General features: G+C 43.1%; 1 protein-coding gene across 1 annotated transcript in view; it reads left to right on the top strand.

Annotated features, from left to right (window-relative positions):
* LOC144496167 (sorting nexin-31-like) overlaps positions 1-23,966 on the top strand; it is a 110,211-nt gene that overhangs the window by 74,992 nt on the left and 11,253 nt on the right. Inside the window, exons 8-12 of the mRNA XM_078217153.1 lie at positions 4,342-4,411; positions 11,276-11,368; positions 14,023-14,226; positions 15,643-15,735; positions 18,172-18,246. Coding sequence (XP_078073279.1) covers positions 4,342-4,411; positions 11,276-11,368; positions 14,023-14,226; positions 15,643-15,735; positions 18,172-18,246 — 535 coding nt within the window. The remainder of the gene's footprint in view (positions 1-4,341; positions 4,412-11,275; positions 11,369-14,022; positions 14,227-15,642; positions 15,736-18,171; positions 18,247-23,966) is intronic.

Raw genomic sequence — 23,966 nt, 5'->3', positions numbered from 1 at the left:
ATAATTCACCAAAAAGGGGAGGTGATGGCCGAATCCAGAAACTCAGCTAATGTTCTGGGTTTGAATCCCACCATGGCAGAAGATGGAATAAACACAATACGGCCTTTTGGCTAAGATCAAGTGTAGTCTGCTGATGCTGCGCTTGGTAATGGCCACTGGGTTGCATTTAAGCTTCACTTTCATATGAAGCAATTTTTAAAAGCGGCATCTTGGCCTTTTGGCTAAGATGCAAATGAGATCAAGCCTTGGAGGAGGAAGACCTGCGCCTCCTCCAATCAGCTTGGCTCATGCAGATCAGGCCCAAGACAGGGTAAAGGGTCGCATGGATCGGAAATGTCTCAACTTATTGAGACTCTGAATTGGACTTGATTTGATTGAATTGGAAAAGTATTTAAAAAATTAAAATATCTCGGCCTTTTGGTTAAGATCAAGTGTAGTATCGATGTGCTGCACTTGGTTGAAGTCATGAGGTTACACTGAGGCTTCATTTGAAGTAATGTTTTAAAGCGGCATCTCGGCCTTTTGGCTAAGATGCAAATGAGATTAAGCCTTGGAGGAGGTGCAATGCCTGCTCCAATCAGCTTGGATCATGTAGATCAAGCCCAAGACAGGAAGTGAGAGGCCTGTCTTGTCAGCTTAGTTCGGGAATGTCTCACTTATTGAGACTCTGAATTGGATATATAAACAAAAAAAACACGATATCTGAAGTTAAGAATCTAATGATGACCGTGAAACCATTGTTGTTTGTCAGAAAAACCTATCTGGTTCACCAATGTCCTTTAGGGAAGGAAATCTGCCTTCCTTACCTGGTCTGGCCTACATGTGACTCCAGAGCCATAGCAATGTGGTTGACTCTCAGCTGCCCTCCAAGGGCATCTAGGGATGGGCAATTAATGCCAGTCAGCAATGCCCATGTTCCATGCATTAATGAAAAAAACTTTAAAAATTTAGAAACAATTTGATGTATTTAAACAATTGTTTTCTCTTTTAAATACATGGATGTACTTTGCAAAGAATTGAATTGAGATTTGAAATAGCAGATTCGGGCTTTCTATTGGACTTCAGCTTCCGACAAATTAAGTTCCCATTGGACGATGCCCCAGATTTAGCTGCTATTACCTCACCAAGTGGCAAGATAGATTCCAATCAGACCAAAGGTTGGAGGCTTTTGATCAAATCAAGCTGTAGGCCTACTTTCACTAGTTGCTCAGGTTGAATTTGCAGAAACCTTGGCTCACTCTTAACATCACACTAGAGTTACTAACTGACCATGTGTGTAACCTACCTAGAATTAAAATCGCTGGTTAGAGGCAGTCCTGTAGGCCCGATCATGTGACATTCTGATCTCCCAACTTCTACAAATCTTAATTCTACTCCTCCCAACCTGGTCACTGAAGGCGACATGTCAGTGGCAATCTTTGCCCCAGTTTTACTCCTCACAAGTTTGCAGCCTATTTCCCAGGTATCCGTTAGTGGCTTTGACTTTCATGTTGAGAGGAAAGCAGCCCAAGTTGTTACATGATCTACTGGGGGTGGAGCATGATGCAGCAGGCCAGGAAAGGTGCATTTTCAATGCCTGCCCGACAAGACCAAGCCCTCATGAGGTTCAATATTACAGATGATATTAATCATGTGTCTGGCGTTAAATTCTGACATGTCTGAATTTCCTATTCTAGGGAATTCTGAGATGGTTGAGAACCCCATTGCTGACCAAAACTGTAGATGGAAGCATTTCAGTGCTATCACTACAAAATGGTAGCTCAGATTCTGAGCAATCCAGTTGTCTTTCAGGATAAGGGTGGGGAAGAGGCCACCCCTCCTCCTCCGGTGTCTGGAAAAAACCGAATAAAGCCCCAATTAATTGAATGGATAAACATTATACAAAATTCATTCCCAACTAGCCTTGACCATAGTTTAATAAAATGCAAAATGGAACAATTTGCATTTTGGTGTTTCCATGATTTATTTTATATTCCGTATTTTTGCTTGTTGCTGGATCACTTGCAATATTTAATGATGAGTGAAACACGGATCATTAAAGTTCATCATTTCCCTTCATGTCCTTTTAGGTGTTTCACTCTCTGGTTCACGGAACTCCTAATTTCCAATTCTGCCTTTCCTTCAGTTCAACATCCTGAGTATATGTCTGTGGGACACCCGTCAATAGTTAACTTTATAAATTCCTTTGCGTAAAGCTACCACTGAACTGTCCAGTTGATGTAGATGTAAGCAAATTTAAAGTAGATTAATGATGAAAAAAGGAGCCAGCAAATTGAGTAAACAAATCCCTTCATACCACCAGCAAACAGCACTCTCAAACTGACCAATGGAACTGCAAAGATAATTTTGTCTTGGATTCTTTGGTTATAATTTTCCACCTTCACTCTGCCAGCTCAATTAATTTTAAATTTGAGATTGACAGATTTTTGTTAGCCAAGGGATATGGAGCCAAGCTGGGTGGATAGTGCTAGGATACAGATCAGTCATGACTTTATTGAATGGTACAACAGGCTCAAAAGGCCGGATGGTCCTCTCCTGTTCCTACTATGATCAATGTATGCAGCGAGACATAACACAGTTGTTTCTGATATACAGTGCACTCTCTGGTCTGCTGAATCTTCCACCGATTGGAAATAATGTTCTGTGAATTTAGAGCTAAAGCCCTTAAACCTTTCCTTCACATATATTTCAGACATCCTCTTGTGCCTTGTTCTAGTGGCCATTATCTGTCCAAGTCTAAAGAATAAGCATTACCAGACTACTTGTTCATTTAGGCCTTTGCAACAATGATTAAGTCTGCTCTCACCAATTCTCTTCAGATCTCCGTTTTCTGGCAGTTAATAGCAGTTGGGGGCTTTGTCTGATTGTTTTACCTGATTTCCACCACATTTAGTGTAATGATACTCAAACCATAATACTGAAACCTAGAATTAGCTATTTGAGCACACACCAACTCGAACCCATAACTTTCTGATTATTGTGGTCCAGCTAATCAATGTTGTGAATGTCTGAGTTGTCCAAGATACACTAACTACTGACAAAAGCAGGGATGTACTTCTGAGGCTTTATAAAGCACTGGTTAGGCCCCATTTGGAGTACTGTGAGCAATTTTGGGCCCCACACCTCAGGAAGGACATACTGGCACTGGAGCGGGTCCAGCGGAGATTCACACGGATGATCCCAGGAATGGTAGGCCTGACATACGATGAACGTCTGAGGATCGTGGGATTATATTCATTGGAGTTTAGGAGGTTGAGGGGAGATCTGATAGAAACTTACAAGATAATGAACGGCTTAGATAGGATGGACGTAGGGAAGTTGTTTCCATTAACAGGGGAGACTAGGACGCGGGGGCACAGCCTTAGAATAAAAGGGAGTCACTTTAGAACAGAGATGAGGAGAAATTTCTTCAGCCAGAGAGTGGTGGGTCTGTGGAATTCATTGCCACAGAGGGCTGTGGAGGCCGAGACGTTGAGCGTCTTCAAGACAGAAATTGATAAATTCTTGATTTCTCGAGGAATTAAGGGCTATGGGGAGAGAGCGGGTAAATGGAGTTGAAATCAACCATGATTGAATGGTGGAGTGGACTCGATGGGCCGAATGGCCTTACTTCCGCTCCTATGTCTTATGGTCTTATGCACGATGGAAAACCTTTCCTGGGCAATTAGCATTTCTTACTTTCAACAGACCGACTATTTTCTATTCTGTTCAGATGAACCTCTTCTTGCTCCTTGAGAAATTTCTATGTAATGAGTCTTTGCTAGGGAACTCCTTCCAAGGAAGGACTATGGAAAGTCCTGTTGCTGCCAAAATACTTGCAATCTTACACCAGTCCTGAAACTAGGATTTCCTACACTGTAAGCTTGCAGTGTTTTGTGTAGCTTTGCTGATGATGAAGGCTTTAGGGGTTATTTTGCATTGCGGAAAAGATGAGGAGGAGGGTGGGGGGGACGGGGAGGAGGCATCTGTTCTAAGTTAGTGGACATGGAGCCTCTGTTTAAGTAGATTCTATGCCACTTAAGGAAGATTGAAAATAAAGCAAAATTCAAAAGAATCAAAATAGAAAATGAAATCATAGGAAGAATATCTGTGGAAACAAACAGGACTTTTTATTTAAAGCTGCATTGTTCCTTCATGAATTGCTACTTTAATGTGCACTTTTATGCCTGATGCATATTTAGGGGGTAAATTGTCAGCACTGGAGTTTTGGAACTAAAGTCAGCAGATTGAATTCAGTGAATAAAGCAAGTTTATTTTGTGTTTATGGATTATCTTGCAATGAAGGTGGGTTCCAGTCATTTTAACTAACTAACAAGATTTTATTTTATTTTTTCTTCTCAGTTATTTTGATCCCTTGGAGGATAAAATGCTCATGGAAAGTAGTGGTGGTGTCACCCTATTGTACAACCAGGTAAGGGGAAATAGATCTCTATGGCCATGTTGTCAATGTTTAGGGTGTGAATATAACCATTTAGTGAGCTCCAATTACCAATACGTGAGAAAGATCACACAACAGGATATCCAGCCCACCAAGCCTGTTCGTTCCACAGACTAGGCACAAGTCTTATGGACCTTCTGAGCCTTCAGTCTCCTGCAATTGGTGACTAACCTTTGATTGCACTGCTAAAGGATAGAGCCAAGAGATTTTTTTGTGACTCCAAATATCAAAATTGTCGGCAATCAATTTAACACTGTGATATTTGGTAGCCTCAACAACCACGAGATGATGATTTGCAGCATGGTGGTCAACTCTGTTAAACATTTCCTGGTGGATTCAGGAGCCCCAGTCTGGCATGGTACTCTCTGCTGCATTTGCTACGAGTAAAGATGGTGGGATGAGAGAGTGCAAAATTCATTCTGAGCCCTCTTCTGTTCTGTCAGCTGAGCTTTCTCCTCACATCTTCCAATGTCCTTCAAACATTCTCCCTCCAGAGGACGCAGCTGTCGGCATCTGTCTCTCAGTTCGCTGTGTCGATGTCTGTTATTTTCATATCTCGCTTGCAAGTGCCTTTTTAGCAGAGTTATAAGCATCTAGCAATGCCTGATCCATTGACTAGTTCACATGGGTATCATCAGCAAATGGAGAGAAACAACTAGAGCTTTGCTGCTACCTTAAGCTTTATGTAACTAACGCTTCCTTCAGAACAAACCATGCCACAAGGCATCTGTGACTTCCAAGATCAGGACATTGGCATCTTTAGGGGCTGTTATGATGGTTTTCTTGTTGTATTTAAATTATCGTTCCCGTCAAGTAGCCTAACAAAGTGGTTCCAAGTTGAACTTTACTATAGCCAGCTTTAGAAGAAATGATAGCTATATCTCTGACCAATGGTATCTCAACCTTCCTTTCCATTGTTCCTTGTTCTAATGGGCATATATGAACTGTAGCTGCACATCATTCGATTAGATAGTCCTTGAGCATTATCTGGGCTTACTTTAATCAAAACCTGTCATTTGAACATAGCTTTCCTTGTGCGTCTGAGGTTCAGCTTGCAGCTTATGTGATTTTTAAACTTGTGATTTTTAACCCTTTCAGTCCCTTTTGGCCATTGGGTGACCACCCAAAAATGCCAATAGGATGTTGAGAATACCCCTCCGAATCCTTCAGGTGGCCTGTCGTCCAGATGTCGGGAGGTATCCTAAGTGATTCTGCTGTAAATTTCAGCTGCTGACTTTCCCACTTCTTCCTTTATAGGGAGCTATAAGAGCATAGCGAGGTACTGCCAGCACCGGCAATTTATCCAGTTTTCTTTGATAACAGCACGCTATGGCGACCCAAAATTACTCCCGTCGCTACGGTCATCCCCATCCTGATTATTTCCCAATAACTGTTAGATCCTGGAATAAATATGTCCCACAATGATGTGTTCCTAATTGTTTCAGTCTGGTAGCAATCTGGGTAGTTAGGTTCACCTGGATACATCCCTTATGGGTCTGTTCTTTGAAGTGCCTGACTTATTCATGGTTGATTTCCATAACGTCTCGTATGGCCTGTCAGACCACTTTCCCTGTTGTCTCATCAGTGTATAATGAGTCATCCCACCAGGCACCAAATATGTATCCTGATGCTTTTCCTGGCCAGTGGAATCCTCCCACAGTCAATGAATCTGTTACTTGCAGACAAAAACTGTGATTACTTTCACAAAGTAAACCCCCCCCCCCCCAAGATTATCTCTGTCTCTGGGGTGATTATGTATCACTGCGTGGGGCCTGCACTGCTTTAAATGCCTCCTTCAATGGTAAAATATCAACGATTATCTTGCTGCTGCTACCTACAGGCTCGAGAGTCTGACAAGTACACACATATGCTCTGATTCTGAACAGCATTCTGTTGTGCTCACATATGCCAGGCCCTCCTTATGGGTCATGGATCCTTTAGATCCAGCTCGGTGAACCCAGCCCCCTTCCTCTGTCCCTAATGATTCCAATCTGTAGCTATTCTTAAAGATCTCATTGAACGTACTTTCCTGTGGTACCACCATAATGAATTTTATACCCCCCTTCACTGGACTTCCTGGTCGAATGACTACTAATTCATGTCTGTCCCAGTGAATGTTAAAGTTTAATTTGTACAGGGAGATAAATAAATGTCGGGGAATGGTTCCAAATTTCAAATCTTCAATGTCGGACCTAACCTTACCTATCAGATCTCTGACAAGATTGTTGCATGCCTGCCCTTTGACTTGGGCTTCAATGGTATTGATCATTCCTTTCGCTACATGACTAAATGTTTCTAGGAGGCCTCACCCTGTAGGTCTACAGTGGTGAGTGCATACTCAGTTCCATCGGCTCCATACTGTAGTCCCTTTCCAACTTGCGTGGCAACCCAGGACGAATAGCTCTTCAGTTCAGATAATGGTACTTAATTAACTACTAAGTTTGCACCCCCAAAAAATCCCCCGATATCTCCCAGTATCTCCTTTTATCTCATTTCCGTGATTCAGGAGCAATTCTGTAAGTATTATCATCAATGATTCCCTGCAGTTGGACCTCCACCCATTTAATGGCATTAGGATGATCGTGGCATTGAATGTAGTATTGTTAATAGGCCCAAAACATTGTAGGTTACCCCTAGAGATACCATTGTCGCATCATGCAGTAAAGTTTTAGCTTTCCCAATTCTGATAAGCCCATCTGGGGGAGACTCCCCTGTTTGGACATTGGGTAGGTTTTTTATATCCACAGGTATTAAGCTGGTAACATCTAATATCTCTACAAAGGCCAGGTTCCATGACATTGAATAAATATTTCTACAACCCAATATTTGAACCGTAGATCCCTTTAATACCCAAAATGTCCACTGAATCTTTTTCATCTGAGCCCCATCTCAGAAGATGTTGCTAAAAGTTGTTTAATAGTGGTGAATGCAACCTTGCATTCCCCCACCCATTCTATCTTTTGTAATTCCTCACTAGATGCCCCCCCGCCCCCCTTTACCAGATTTTGATTCATAGAAATCATAGAAATCATAGAAACCCTACAGTGCAGAAGGAGGCCATTCGGCCCATCGTGTCTGCACCGACCACAATCCCACCCAGGCCCTACCCCTTCACATGAGTTGTATAACCTCCTTCCCCCACAGTGATTTAATAAAGAGATGTTTTTCTGGGTCCAGACCTGTCTTTTGTTTCATGGCCTGTAATGTCCCAGCCATTAGCCTCTGAAAGAATCATTATCAATATTGACGATCCTGTTTCGGGTAGATATTGTCTTAGTGGAGCAGTAAGCATATAAAGATGCAAATGATATCCATTTCCTTTCAATAGTTCCTTTGTGAAATAGACCTCACAGTCCAGGCAGATAGATCGGCTGGACATGGCATCAGAGGATGAGTTTAGAAATGGTATAATCTGGATAGTCACATGAGCAGTCTGGGAATAGAGGGATACAAACGTATGGTCTAGTTGGACCAATGAGCGGCCCAGGCTTGGAGGGCCGAAGGGCCTGTTTCCTGTGCTGTACTGTTCTTTGTTCTTTGTTCTATGATGTGCTTCACGAGGTGCTTACTCTGGACACACTCCTCCTGGTGGATGTATGAGAGCTGGTGGCTGTGTGGCCAGCAGAATGTAACAGGTGATAATGTGATGTGACTGCATCCAAGTTAGTCCTCCGTCTTTGTCATGTTTTGTTGGGAGGCGCCGCCACATCCATCTGTATGTGTTTCATAGATCTCACCATCATCACCATCAACTGCCATAAACCGGCACGCTGCAGTGTCAGGACATCCGCGCGTGGAGATGGAGAGACGTTGGCAGGGGGGACGGGGAGTCGCACTCATCCTCACTATACACTCATCCTCAGGCTGATAATTTCTGCTATATTAAGTCTACAAATAAATTCTCGAATGTCTTGAAGCTGCTGCAAATCTTGCTTTATTTGTAGTTCCCTGCAAAACAAAAACACAAAGATCCATCCTGCTTGGGACAGAATGGGTTAATTAGTCTGAACACATCAAAATTTTGCAAGTCCCAGTTCCTGCATAAAAAAAATCTTCAGTTTTTAACAGACAAGGGTTAATTCTAGTTTCAAAGGGGGTGGAGTAAAGTTCTCAAATGAACGTCATTACATCACCCATGATTCGGGAATCATTCTCTCTCTCACCTTTTCTTCCCCCGTGTCTAGTTTCAGAATTGTCCTTTTCGTGGTTCTAATTGTGTCAGGAGTAAACCTTTCGGCCTGACAAGTTTTAACCCAAAATCAATCCAACACAGGATTTGTCATAATCATTTCAAATATCCCAAATTTTAATCAACCAATACAATTAAAACTATCTTAATCTCACGTGTGAATTTGCATCCAGTTTAAAAGTCCCACATGTTTCTCACAATATCCTGGAATCATGCTTATGGCCATTGAAACATGAATCCAGGTCCATAACCGTTGAAAATTAACTTCATAAATTGCACCACTTTTTAAAAAAAATCTATTTAACTTAAATCACAAACTGAATATAAAATCATGCAGAAAACATTAAAGCAGAGAAACTTAGCATCCACTTAAAGTAACAATGAATTCCGTAAGCATTCTCATGGTTCTGATTTTAACCTTCTAAATTCCTGTAATTAAAAACCCATAATGTTATCTCCCCAGATGGAAAAATCTTGTGGTCAAAACCAAAATAAACAAATCTACAAATGTCCAGATAACTTGTAATTCAACCCTTCCTCTTGACAGATACTAATTGGTGCCTGATTTGAGAGAGAGCTTTGCTCTCTCAGATTTGTTTTTTAAAAAGTTTCAGGTATTTTGCTGCATCTCCTCCCTATTCAGTAGTAAATTCAAGTTCTGCCTTTTCGGCTCTCGCCTTTCTGGCATTCGCCTTCTTGGCTGTCGCCATGGCATTCGCCTTCTCAGCTGCCACAGCTCATGGTCTTATTGACAACCACGTGCTAGCAGTTACATCTTTTCACTCCCCTTGTCTGGTCTGCTTTACTTTGGTTTCAGATATCACACTTTAAAACGGCTACTTTTGCTGAGTTTACAATAGCTCTGCTCAGAGTATCAATCAGGTGATTCATACTCACCATTATTCCCAGCCAGCCTGAATGAAATCCCATCCCATTGCCAAATCTGTTAGGGGCTGTTACAATGGTTTTCTTGTTGTATTTCGTTCCCCTCAAGTAGCCAAACAAAGTAACAGAGTGGTTCCAAGATTAACTTTACTATAGCCAGCTATAGGACCTTGAATGTCCATTGAGGGCATTCCGAGTGAAAAATTCAGAAGTACAAAGGTAATTAAAGTCTCAGCATCGATTACAAGTAATTAGCATACACCAATAAAAGAGTAGGAGTTATCTCATTTGCGCACAATTTTCCTGTGTGATGAAGGTTCAGCTTGCAGCTTAACCCTTTCCGGCACTAACTGGATCTGGTCATCGCCAGACGTGACTCTTACAACAACAATCTCAGCACATGCAGCTACCACAGTTTACTGTGATACAGATCACTTCTAGGTGCGCACCAGGATTAGAATGCAACCATCGAAGCATTTCCACTCTAATACAACCTAAATTTTAACTACCACCAGTTGTATTATTCAGATGACATTCCCATTTCTGATCTGGAATGCAGCAAACATGTAGATTTTCCACTTGCTAACTTTACCAATAAAATAGACAGTAATATAAAACAGTGAAATATAATCTATGCAAAGAAAGTTTGATCAGCCATATCTATATTTATTTGTACAACTCTTATTCTAGCAACACAAACTGAATTTGAATGAAGCTACCTTTGTGAGCCTCCCTGCATGCTCGTGCACATAGCTGAAAATGTTAAAATCTGCGTTTTAAACATCTGTGCAATCTCGTGGGGATCAGTTGCCATTGGGTTGCGCTATTTTTTTTTAGTGCAATTCACCCATAATGGCCAAACCAGCATGACAGATTGTGGAATTCTAACTGCAAATTACATTTAGTACAAACTGTGCTAGCTTTTAAAAAGAAAATCATGCCGGAAGCAGGCATGAGTTCCGTGAACTGCACCTGCTTTTAGGCCTTCAAGAAGGCTTTTAAAATTAAGCTATTTTTTCTTGAGGCACAGGAACACTAATGCATATGTTCTAAAAACTCCTAAAAATTCAATCTTCATAATTTACTGAGCAACTGCATATAACAACTTTGAACATAATGAAGCATGCCCAGGTGCTTTATTTTGCACCAACAAAACCAATAAATGGTTCTGTATAGCTTCTTACTCAGTTTTCAGTTATTTATATTCTAGTTACTCACAGGTAATGAAATAGACCATTAAAAATGGCTTATTTTTCATGATCGAGGGATTTTCAAATGTATTAATAAAACTACACCAGCTTACCAGTCTTAAACATATTAAAGAACATTTGTTCATGCAGAATTTTTAAAATTAAGTTCTAAAACATTGACTGGTTTCATGCTGATTTTACATTTGGTGATATGCAAATACTTTGGACTGGAAGCTTTAAGGAATAGACTTCTGAAAACTACCACAATTAGTGCCCAAGCAGAAATTCTCTGTCATGAAGTTTAGATGATGGTTATCAAGATCCACCTTTCAGTTATGTACTATTTGAAGCTCTTAAAATTGCTGTCTTGTAATCAAAATTTAGGAGATAATTATTTGTCATCTCTTTATTGGTTATGTTATTGAACAGATGAATTGTAGCTGGTGTGAAGACAAAGCAGAATTTCACTGCACCTGTACAAAAGGCTTACAGCAAATCGCCTTCAGAAAGATTAAAATATAAACAGCAGGAATTTTTATTTTTTTCTTTCCCTTTTCCTCACCCTAATTTCAGGCTACATATGAACTGGAGAGAGGTTGGACTACTCCTACTCAGGAACAGTACCAGAAACTGAAATCTTTCCAAGATGCTGAAATGAAGAGAGAGGTAAAAGTAGTTTAATTCAATGGGTTGGAATTTGCTGACAAAATTAGCTTGTGTGTGAACAATGCATTATTAACGAGTAAATTGGCATACTTCTTTCCTGTTGTCATTTCTTTCTCAGTTCACTCTTTTTCTTTCTTTTTCTCTTTTTGGAATTTGACACTGAATTCGCTTTCCTTCTCAGTTCTCCCACTGTTTGTTTGACAATCCTTAAATCCCATTCGTTAAGGTTTTATGCTGCTGACCCCTTTGTTCACCAAAGTCCCAGGTTCTGTTTTCCCCCTCTATCAGACCAAAAAGTATTTGAGCTGAAAAGGGTAGGTTAAGTCTTCAATAACCAGGCCCGCCACTCGATGTGCCACTCCAACAATTTTTTTCTTGCCAACAAGAAATCAAAATGGATGCTTGGCATGTGCGCCAGATTATACTGCGATTGCTTATGATTTACAGCCACTCAACTAGAGACCTTCCAATACAGATTTTGCCGTATTTGTAGAAATTCAGTTAAGCCTGAAAATGTCACCCAGAGAGTGGTGAATGAGTAGAATTCACTAGCGCAGAAAGTAGTTGAGGCCAAAATGTTATCTGATTTCAAGAAGAAATTAGATATAGCTCTTGTGGCTAAAGGGATATTGGGGGGGAGGGGGGGAATCAGGATATTGGATTTGATGATTAGCCATGATCATAATGAATGGCAGAGCAGGTTCCAAGGGTGAAATGGCCACTCCTGATTCTAGTTTCTATGTCATGTGGATGCATAATCTATACATTTCAATCCCTCCAATTGGGTTTCTGCTCCTGCCAAAAGTACTGAATAGTTCTCAAAGTCATAAATGACGTCTTGTACAGCTGTGAGAAAGGTCAATCAATTCTCCTCATCCTTCTTGACCTGCCTGTAGTCTTTGACATGGTTGATTGCACCTTGCCTCCAATGCTTCTTTACCATCATTCAGCTGGGTGGGACTACTCTTAGCTGGGTCCATTCTTAACTGTCTAATCGTGACCAGAATATCACTTGCAATGGATACTCTTCCCACTCCACACCATTACCTCTGGGTCTCTCAAGAATCTATCCTTGGCCCCTCCAATTTTTCATCTGTGTGTTACCCCTTGGCAATGTTATCCGAAAGCATGACATTAGTTTGACACTCAGCTCTACCACCACCTCTTATGACTCCTCTACTGTTGATCTAACATCCAGTGAGCAGATGATGAGCAGAGATTTCCATCAATTAAATATCAAGACTGAAGGCTTAGGGTGGAATTTAATTGAGGCGATGGAAATCTTATCTGCTAGTGGGAAGGCCAGTGAAAACCTACTTTTGCCTACTTTCAGGAAGGCCTGCTGAATTAAGTGCCAATTAGGCATTTAATTGGGCAGCAGTGGGTTTTCCTTGAGATCCAGACCCTCCCTCCCCACCCAGGTAGAAAACCCACCTCCTGAAAGCTGGTGGCCATTTAGAGGCTGGAAGCTGTGAATTTCTCAGCAGTGCCACTGGGGAGTGATGCCAGGTGGATGTTGTGGGGGAAGCGAGTCAGCGGCAAGGGTTGCTATCAGTGTCCCCCACCCCACTTTCAGAAGCTGGCTCCCTAAATCTGATGATGAACAAATTTCCCCCCGCACCTGGAACCACACAAGCCCAACGGAGTTTGCTTTTCAGATTTCCCGCATGGTGAGACTCCATGGCCTATCTCTCTAATCTCCTCCAGCCCCATACTACTTCACCAATTCTGGCCTCTTAAGCATTAAAAAATGCCTTCAGACTCAAAACAGCTTCTATAAGAACACCGAGGAAATGAATTGGATGTTACATGTTTTCATAAAAGCAACAGATTTCTCAGTGGCACATTCCTCAGCACTCTCACTTTATGCTCCAACAACACTAGAAGCTCAACACCATCCAGAACAAAGTAGCCTGCTTGATTGCTACTCCTTCCATCAGATGCGCAACAGCACTGTTTGTACCATCTACAAGTCACACTGCAAGAACCCAAGGCTCCTTGAGCAGCACCTTCCAAACCCATGACCACTACCACCTAGAAGGACAAGAGCAGGAGAGGAGAACAACCACCACCTGGATGTTCCCCTCTAAGTTGCTCACCCTCTTGACTTGGAAATATATTGCCATTCCTTTACTGTCACTGGGTCCAAATCCTGGAATTCCCTTCCTAACAGCACTGTAGGCGTACCTATACCCCCGGGACCGCAGCGATTCAAGGCAGCAGCTCCTCACCACCACCTCGTGCAACTAGGGATGGGAAATAAATGCTGGCCTAGTCGGCGATGCCCAAATCCCACAAATTAATTTTTAAGAATGAAGAGCAATCTTTGCAGTAGACCTTCCTTGTGATTTGATGTCACCATTGTTGACTTCAGAAGCCAAGACTCTAAGCTCTGGAATTCCCTCTCTCTGAACTTCTCTGCCTGTATTTCCTCCTTAATGATGCTCCTTTTAAAATCTTTTGGTCATTTGCCTTAATATGTCTTTGTTGCTTTGTGCCAAACTTTGTTTGATAATACTGTGAAACACCTCGGAACATTTTATTTTGTTTAAAGTGCTGTGCAAGTACAGGTTGTTGTTTCATTTGCCTTTGACTAAGCTACCAAGGACTTCAGAGAGAATTTATATATTAATCATTGTTTATTTATCCCTCAGTTCCTTGAATCTATAGAGAAAGTAAAGTTCTATGGGTATGTACGGTTTGAGGCCTGCATCTGTGATTATCCGGAACCCAACTCACCCGCTGTTGTTCGGGTGGGTAGTGATGAAATTAACTGCAGCATCCAGTTATCAAGTAATCACATCAAAGAGATCAGCTTCAAGGTTAACAAAATAAGATGCTGGAAGATCAGTCTGCAGGCGAGTAATATTTTTTGCATTTTCAGTCCAATTTGATCAAATATGTTTTCTGTCAGGCAGATCTTGGTAGAAGATTGTTTAATATACCAGTGGCTATGTCCTTAAAAGGATTATTTTGTATTTCAGGTGAATCTTATTGACTTGGTGAAATTTTGGCCTAAAGTTTTCCTCAATGTTTTATTTACCATTCTATTTTTATTGCTGTTGCATCCTGTGAGGAACAAGTGTTTCTTTACCCTTTCCAAAAGATTTTGCAATAAACAGAGGTTGAATTGTCAAAGCTTTTATTTCGGGCAAGGCTGCTGTTTGTTTAAATCTATTAACATCATGAGAAGGAACATATGTGTTCAAGGTTTATTTGACTGTTGAAAAATAAAACTGAGACTGTTTTTATAGAGAATTAGTTATTTATTGCTGTTTAAACAACTACCCACTTTTTGAGGCTTCAGCAATTTTTTAGATATCAAATACTTGGAAACTGTATTTACACAGTGAACTCAGGGACGGAGTGACGAGGTTTTGATCAAGTATGAACTGGTCAAAGAAAGTCAACCGGGCTTTGCACTAGATTTCTCCCCTAGAAAAATCTTTGCCTTGCCTCCTTTTGGATTTGAGTGTTTCCCAGGCCTTGGGGGTCCTGTTGGAGAGGCTGGGCGCCACTTCTGCATTAAACAGATGACCATGGTAGGTGCCGCTCACATTCTTTAGTGTGATTTGCCAACAATAGATAACCCCCACCCCTCCCATTTATATAGGGAACAAGGTCTGTGGCCTCATTGGCAGCCCCCTCACCCTACTTTGTTTGTTTGTTCCCCCTTCTCTACTCTAACCTAATCACCAAATTCTCAAGACTGTCCTAAGTATTTGTCACTTTTCCTACACCATTGCTTCTCAGTTCCCCCACTATTTAGCCATTTCCTATACCCCACTCAAATCCTTACATCCAGTCTGAAGGTCCAACAAATAATGTCCTCTTTTGCTATAAAGAATGCCACAACAAATCCACTTCCTCACAAGAAAGCCAAAGGCATATCCTCTCGTTGCACATCCTGAAGGTTGTTGCAATACATAATTTTTATGACAGACCAGAGTGCTGGTTTAAGTTACCCAAGAGAGAAGACATTTCTGAATTAACACCTGAATTTGCATTTTCATGGGGAATTTTGAATAGCACAGCAGCTGTCCGAAACACGATGGGTTGGAGGAAAAGGAGTTTTCAGAATTTGTTTTTAATCTAATCGTGTCAGACTTGTGTTATGTTTAGAGTTTTGCTTTCAGTGTGAATAAATGTTTAACCCTGCAATTCAATTGGCGGAATCCAGATGGTACTGTAATGTGCAATCCCTAGTGGCTCATTACTCATCTGAGTTTAGTTCTGTGCAAATATTTTTTCATTTCATTGGTTTCCTTTCATAGGTGCAAGACGAAGTAGAACTGAAATCGGAACTGAGTTTTGAATATCAAGATAGTTGCGATTTGTGGCAATGGATCACGATTTACACTCACCAGGTTGGTGCAGTACAACCATTTATAACAGCACGAAGGGTAGGAAATTAGACCAACTGAGCCACACTTTATCTCTTTCCATCATATTTGTTCTCAATGGCTTGGATCATTAAAAATTGATCTGAATCATGTTCGAACAATTTGTGTGCAAGTTTTCTGAAGCTTTTGCTTCCAAAATGAGAGTCTCTCTCTTTGTTACATAAATTACAAATGAATATAAGAAAATATTTAAAATATATTGAGATTCATTCAAGCACTCTCTTGTTCTAAAGATTTCTTTGCTTAAACATATTCCAAGAAACTATGTTTGCGAACATTGTCATGATTAATTATTTAATAATTGGACAATTTTGTTGCTAAGAAATTCTTTTGTTGATATCGGAGTGTTGCAAGCCCTTTTACCCTTGGCTTGGCAGGTCTTGTTTTATTTGTTCATGGGATATGAGCATCATTGGCAATGCCAGCGTCCCTAATTCCCCTATGAAGGTGATGGTTAACTGCTGGCTTAAACTCTGCAGTTCATCTAGTGATGTTAGGAAGTTCCAGGTTTTTGACCTACATCAAAGGTGCACAGTGACGTTTCACTGTTTTGGAGCACTTGGGACAGCCAGAACCAGCATCTGTCCAGTGTATGTTAAATAACTTACGGCAGCAGGACCAATTAGTCAGCAGAAATCCTGTCCTACTGCATTTCCAGTTGTGCAGCAGTTCCCCAGGAATTTGAGTAATTTTTATTGCTGCTCTTTCAATTTAAAAAAATCTTTACACTTGCTCTCCAGACTTAATTTATTCTCAAGCGTCTTTGGCCCATTCATTGACTTGTCTATCAGTTTGGCCCACTCATAGACTTGTCTATCGGTTTGGCCCACTCATAGACTTGTCTATTGTCTTGGTCCACTCGGATAGCTACAATGTTGGATGAACACTGATTAAAGGATCTTAACTAACATTTCACAATGACAAGTATAGATGAAGAAGGCCATTTGGTCCCTCAGGTTCATCCTTCATTCTTATTTGACTTTCCTCCTTTTTGAGGGACTAGTTCACTCGATTTGATTCAGTCGTTGAAGGCACAATGAAAAACCATCACCTAAGAAAGCCTTTTCCTGTATTGTTCAACATTCAGACACATGGTATTGGTAAAATCCCTACCAAAAATGAACATCTCCAATGAAGGCTTCAACTTCCAGAAGAAATCAAATGAAAATATGATGGGCAATTTCAATATTTTATTTTTAAAAATGTTCATTTTCTCAAATATTACCCCGCTACTTCACGAAATTAGAAAAAGGCTTCTTGTCACACACAGTCCGTCTACCCCATTCCTTTTGAAAATAAGTTTGCCAGAAACTGTTTTCTTTCTATATGCCTAATTGTGTTCTTTATTTTCTAGTTATGCACAAGAATCATGAATTTGCCACATGGTACTTTCAGTTTATCACTATAACTGTGTACCCCTCCCTTGTCATACTACTTTATGTGAGGGTGCAGGACACTTGCACGTCTGTGGTTATAAATTTCTGCGTGGTTCCCAATTCCCCGTAGGAGTAATAAAAATATTAAGAAGGGTGTTTTTGAGGTTGGACCTGTTGCACACTAAGTACTCTAGATATTGACGCAGTGAGACTAAACGAAACATTGGACAAGGTTGTAGTGAGGTTATAATAAATCTAATCCTCCATTTAGATGTCCAGCAGTTGACTAACAACATACGAACAGGAGTAAGCTTGGTTAGCCCCTTGAGTTCTGCCTGTACAGCAAAAGAGCTATGAAAGCTGTTAATTTTATGGACTTGAATTCTTTTTGCCTCTTTCTAAGGTCATCATTCCCGGCTATGAGCTTGGGTGGGCAACCCATTCCTCCTATCCTTCAATGGCAATTTGAAACTGCCCAATGGAAGGGAAAAAGAAGTGCAAGAGAGGTTTCTTAACCCATCTTGACCACTGTGCGGGAGGCTTTTTAACTCTTTGTTTCACCTTGGCTGAATCAATGTAAATAATTGCACCTTTTAATACACAAATGGGCATTCTGTCACTCCATTCTGCAGTGCATTGGTGCTCTCACTTGCTGTATTGCTTGCTGTTTTGCTTCTAAACAACAATTGTTTTTGGATTCGCAGAGTGGAGTTCCCCCCACTGTGCTGATGGACCGGGAGGTTACTAATTTGATTCTCCTCATCCACTTGACTCAGTTTCCATTCTGTGGTGCGCCAGGTGGCGAGATGTTGAGTAAAACATCCCTCCACCCCTCCACTCCCACCGCAGGAGGGATGATAAGGCAGTGAAAATTATTTGGGAATGGCATAGTTGAGCCATGCATTGCAATTAGCAAATGGACAAATAGCTAGTGATGGTGCCACCAATCCAGTGGTGTGTGTACAGAAATATGAACCAGCAACAAGTTGTTTCTGGCTTAACTATTGTTAATAAACTTTTTCAGGCCTTTCTACTTAGTAGTTGCATACAAGAAATCATAACAGATAAACTGAAGCTATCTGAGGGATACACAGAAATGGTAAGTATTGAAATAATGTACCCAAATTTGTTGGAAAAAAACTGGCATGTTATGCACATCTTTACTAATGTACAAGTCAGCCAGTAAATTTGGGGGCTAAAGAAATAGGCTGAGAGTTGCAAATCTCCAGAACCTGCTGGTTGATTTACGTCAGTTTCCTTTTTATTTCACACAACCAGCATCTCATCCTTGGCCTCCCTGTTATTTTTAGGAATGTGCTAGATATGCACATTAATTTCCCGTTAAACCCACCACAAGAATAAATCTGATATTTAATAGTGCAAGTACCATTTAATGTTGTGATTAATTGTTAATGTAAAATCAGAGTGGGAACAGTTTAAAGTATTCTGTTGCATTCCTGCGTGCAGTAAATTTGGAGATTTTTAAAATGTCAAAATTTACATTTTTATATATTTTTTCCTTTGTCTCTTTTCCTCTTGTTTTCAATCTTTCTTCTGTTTTATAAATCTTTCTATTTTGGCTTGACTCTCATTCACTCCGTTTCATTCTCTATCCTTCCTCTGTTTCTTTATCCTCAAATTGTATTGGTTAAGGAGATGGACTGTTGCCCAGTTGTTCACAAAGGTCCTAGCTTCCCTGTTCCCTACTCTACGCAGTAACCAGCCCACACTACAACATAAAATATGTTTGAAGCTGCAGGCAAATGTCTAATTAATGTCCTGGGCCATGTGGTGCTCTGCTCCAGCAAAATCCAGCCTATCTGCAAAACTACCTGTTAAATTAGGAAAATGTATTTGTGTTGGTGGGAGATATTTTTTCCATTCTAGTTTGGTAAATTTTGAATATTAGTTTTGTTACAAATGTAAAATCTGTAAAACCATGAAGATTTCGAGGTTTGCTCCGTATTTACATCCAGGCACATTCATAATCTGATGCCAGCAGATTACATCATTTAGAAAGATTTTGGTTGTGAGTTATATGTTTAACGACATTATACCAGAACTGTCTTCATCTCTTGTTCATCCAAGAAGTCTCCATTTAAACTAATCCTCACCCACAAAACTGCCCCTGTCAATGACTCTGAAATACGAGTTCCTTCCAGTTGCACTTGTTCGGGGTGATCTCTGGACATTCTAATCTTCAAGCATAGATGGTAAGATCCAACAGCTGCCGAGGCCCCAAGCTCTGAAGTTCACTCACTGAACCTTGCTGCCTCTCTGTCTCCTTTTTAAGATTCCCCTTAAAGCCCAGCTCTTTTGCACAACGTTATGGTTGCCTGTCCGAAAATCTCATTGTGTAGTTCAATATTAAAATTTGTTTAACAGGTTCAACAATGATGTTGTATCTGTTAAACTTTGAGCCACCTATGAATGCTTTATCATGTAAAAGGCATTTTTCTTTAAGAACACAATTACATACACACACACAAGTGTGTGCACACATTTTGATGATGCATGTCAAGTATTCTAATTAACTAGATGGAATCCTGCCCCTACCAAGTGGTCTCACACCTGCAGTTTTGTTAGAATTGGGGTTTTTGGTTGGGGCTAGGGGCAGGCAGGAGGTTTACATCCTCCTCTTTAACCTGGGGCGCTGAGGCCAATTATACTTCCCTTGTAGGGTTGTCAGTCCTGGTTTAAAGTATCCCTCTTGCTTATAGGGCCTCTGATCACAGGACGTCTGTAAATGTTGCTGAATGTTTTGAATCTTCAAGATGAAATGAATATGTACACAAAGGGTTAGTTTTTTGATGCGCGTCAATTGACCACGAGGCACGAAGCTTCGGTAACAGAAGGCTTTTATTGTCTAACAATGGAACTAATAGAACGTAAGCACACTATCCCAGACTGACGAGGTCCCGCCCGAGCAGGGGGTCTTATACCTCTCCCAGGAGGCGGAGCCCGACTGGGATGTGCCACAACAGTAACAACCACAGGTGTATTAATCCCACCCTAGCCCAACAACAACATTAGAACAATCCCACAGTGGGAACCAACGATGGTTCACCACATTCACCTCTCCTTTGAGAACAAAGGCCGGCGGGGTACGAAAACAGACTAAAATGTCAACAGATTATAAGTTCAGACGGTCTGGAGGACCGCACCGTCGTTGTGACCTCCTCAATACCGGCGGTGACACCGGAGTAGGTGCTTGCGGTGGCGTTCTCCCCAAAACAGCGTCCAGCTGTCCTCTCGCGGACTCACAGGCCGGTTGACCCTGATGAAGCGGTAGTGCAGGGGATCCCGGTACATTCTGCGATGGCGCCGATCTCCGGGGCTCAGGCAAGCTGTGCATTGGAGTAAAACTGTTAAGCACTGGTCCCGGTGCTGTCCGCGCCACGTCCGGGGGAGAAAAAAGGGATAAGGGGTTCGTCACTGGGGGTATGGGAGTGACAGGAGTTGCTACGTCCCCTGCGGGCGCCAGGTCTCAGATCGAGACTGTGTCCTCTCGCCCGTCAGGATATGCCACATAGGCATACTGAGGGTTGGCGTGGAGGAGGTGGATCTGTTCGACCAAGGGGTCGGACTTGCGGGCCCGTACATGTCGCCGCAGAAGGACGGGTCCTGGGTACATCAACCAGGCTGGTAAAGATATCCCCGAGGACGACTTCCGAGGGAATGAGAACATCCTCTCGTGGGGAGTAGCATTGGTTGCCGTACACAGGAGGGAGCGAATGGAGTGAAGCGCTTTAGGGAGGACCTCCTGCCAATGGGAGACTGGAAGGCCTTTGGACTTCAGCGCCAATAGGACAGCCTTCCAGACTGTAGCATTCTCTCTTTCCACCTGTCCATTACCCCTAGGGTTGTAACTCGTGGTCCTACTAGAGGCAATCCCGTATGAGAGCAGGAATTGCCTCAAGTCATTACTCATGAACGACGAGCCCCTGTCGCTATGGATATAGCTGGGGTACCCGAACAGGGTAAAAAGATCACGGAATGCCTTGATCACCGTGGCAGTCGACGTGTCCGCGCAGGGGACAACAAACGGGAACCGGGAGTACTCATCTATTATGTTCAGAAAGTACACGTTCCGATCTGTTGAGGGAAGGGGGCCCTTAAAATCCACACTCAGCCTCTCGAAGGGGCGAGTGGCCTTGACCAAATGTGCCCGGTCAGGTCGGTAAAAGTGCGGTTTGCATTCCGCGCAAATCCGACAGCTCCTTGTCACCGACCTGACGTCCTCCACCGAGTAAGGCAGGTTGCGGGCTTTGATAAAGTGGTAGAGTCGAGTGACCCCAGGATGGCACAGGTCATTATGGAGGGCGTTCAAGCGATCCTCCTGCATAGTAGCGCATGTTCCGCGCGAGAGGGCATCCGAGGGCTCATTGAGTTTCCCTGGACGATACATGATATCGTAGTTATAGGTGGAGAGTTCAATTCTCCACCGCAAGATCTTATCATTCTTGATCTTGCCCCTCTGCGTGTTGTTGAACATGAACGCCACGGACCGCTGGTCCGTGATCAGGGTGAACCGCTTCCCCGCCAGGTAATGGCGCCAGTGTCTGACGGCCTCCACAATGGCCTGGGCCTCCTTTTCCACCGCTGAATGCCGAATTTCGGGGCCTTGGAGGGTGCGGGAAAAAAACGCGACGGGCCTGCCCGCCTGGTTTAGTGTGGCGGCCAGGGCGAAATCAGATGCATCGCTTTCCACCTGAAAAGGGATGGATTCGTCTACCGCGTGCATCGTGGCTTTCGCGATGTCGTGTTTCAATTCCTTGAAGGCCAATTGGGCCTCTGGCGTGAGTGGAAAAGTCGTGGACTTAATAAGCGGACGGGCTTTGTCCGCGTAGTTGGGGACCCACTGCGCATAATAGGAGAAGAAGCCTAGGCATCTTCTCAGTGCTTTTGCGCTAGCGGGCAAGGGAAGTTCAGCAAGGGGGCGCATACGGTCGGGATCAGGGCCAATGACCCCGTTTTCCACCACGTATCCCAGGATGGCTAACCGGCGCGTACGGAATACACACTTCTCCCTGTTGTTAGTCAAATTCAGGCGAGATGCAGTGCGTAAAAAGTTCTGGAAATTTGTGTCATGGTCCTGCTGATCACGGCCGCAGATGGTGACATTATCCAGGTATGGGAAGGTAGCCCGCAGCCTGTTCTGGTCCACCATTCGGTCCATAGCACGCTGGAAGACCGAGACCCCATTGGTGACACCAAATGGAACCCTAAGAAACTGATACAGACGACCATCCGCCTCAAAGGCCGTGTAGTGTCGGTCCTCTGGGCGAATGGGGAGTTGGTGGTAGGCGGACTTAAGGTCTATGGTGGAGAACACCCGGTACTGCGCAATCTGATTGACCATATCAGATATGCGCGGGAGGGGATACGCATCCAGCTGCGTATATCGATTAATGGTCTGACTGTAATCAATGACCATCCGGGGTTTGTTCCCGCTCTTGACCACCACAACCTGTGCTCGCCACGGACTAACACTGGGCTGTATGATCCCTTCTTTGAGGAGTCGCTGAACCTCAGATCTGATGAAGATCCGATCTTCAGTGCTGTAACGCCTACTTTTAGTAGCGATGGGCTTGTAGCCTGGTACCAGATTCTTGAATAAAGAGGGTGTGGTGATCTTTAATGTAGAAAGATTGCATGCGGGGCGCTTTGGACAATTTGGAGACTGCAGCTGTTCCCCTACTGTCAGCGAAGGGAGTGGCCCACCATACTGTAGGATCACACTCTTCATGTGGACCATAAAGTTTAGTCCGAGGAGAATTGGTGCGCAAAGATGCGGTAACACAAGGAGCCTGAATCGCTCGTAAACTGTGCCTTGCACTTTCAAGGTTACCACACAACGTCCTAGCACAGGGACAGACCGGGACCTTGATGCCATAGAGATTGTCTGTTTGGCAGGTTGAATCTGGAGTCCACACCTCTTTACAGTGTCAGGGTGAATAAAGCTCTCAGTGCTCCCGCTGTCAAACAGACGATAAATTGCACGACCATTTACCTCTATATCCATCATTGAACAGTCAAGCCTGTGGTGCTTAGCCTGGTTCAGGGTGATCGACGCCACCATTGGTCCGTGAACGTCACTGCAGGCAGCTGAGGTCGATGCTGAGGACCCCTGCTGGTCGCTCCTGGTCATCGTCGACCAAAATGGCCACCCCCATGAATCGCACATGGTTGAGGGCGCCAAGCGCAGCGACTCCTGGTGGTCATCCTCCTCCGACTCCGTCGACCACAATGGCGTCGTCCTGGACTCGCACGTGGACGAACCCCGTGAGTACTTCGACATCAATGGTGATGATCCCCGTTCCGAAGGGTCACGGGCTGCACTGCCGTTCTTGGGCTTCGATCTGCACACCTTCGCATAGTGCCCCTTTTTACCGCATAGGTTACAGACCACCGCTTTAGCGGGACACTTTTGTCGTGGATGCTTGGCTCCTCCGCAGAAGTAGCACCGCGGGCCGCATGGGGCTGCAGCCGTCGTCGGGTCTACATGGGAGCACGCCATAACACTGCACTTCGAGCCCGTGGGGCGAGGAGGGATTTGCGACTGCTCCTGCCACGTTGTCTCCACGTGGTCCTCCGGATACAGGACCAAGCTCTTCGAAGCCGCCTCAAGCATTTCAGCCAATTCCATAGCTTGGGTCAGGTTGAGATTCCCCTTTTCTAGCAGCTTGAGACGGATGTATGAAGACCCTACCCCTGCCACAAACGCATCTCGGGCGAGGTCATACATGTACTGCTCAGCCGACACAGCTTTGCAGTCGCAGCCCCTGGCAAGCTGCAAGAGCTCATTGGCGTAATCCT

Source organism: Mustelus asterias, chromosome 7 (assembly GCF_964213995.1).
Source record: "Mustelus asterias chromosome 7, sMusAst1.hap1.1, whole genome shotgun sequence".
Taxonomy (NCBI): Eukaryota; Metazoa; Chordata; class Chondrichthyes; order Carcharhiniformes; family Triakidae; genus Mustelus; species Mustelus asterias.
This window is presented reverse-complemented; position numbering and strand designations above follow the sequence as displayed.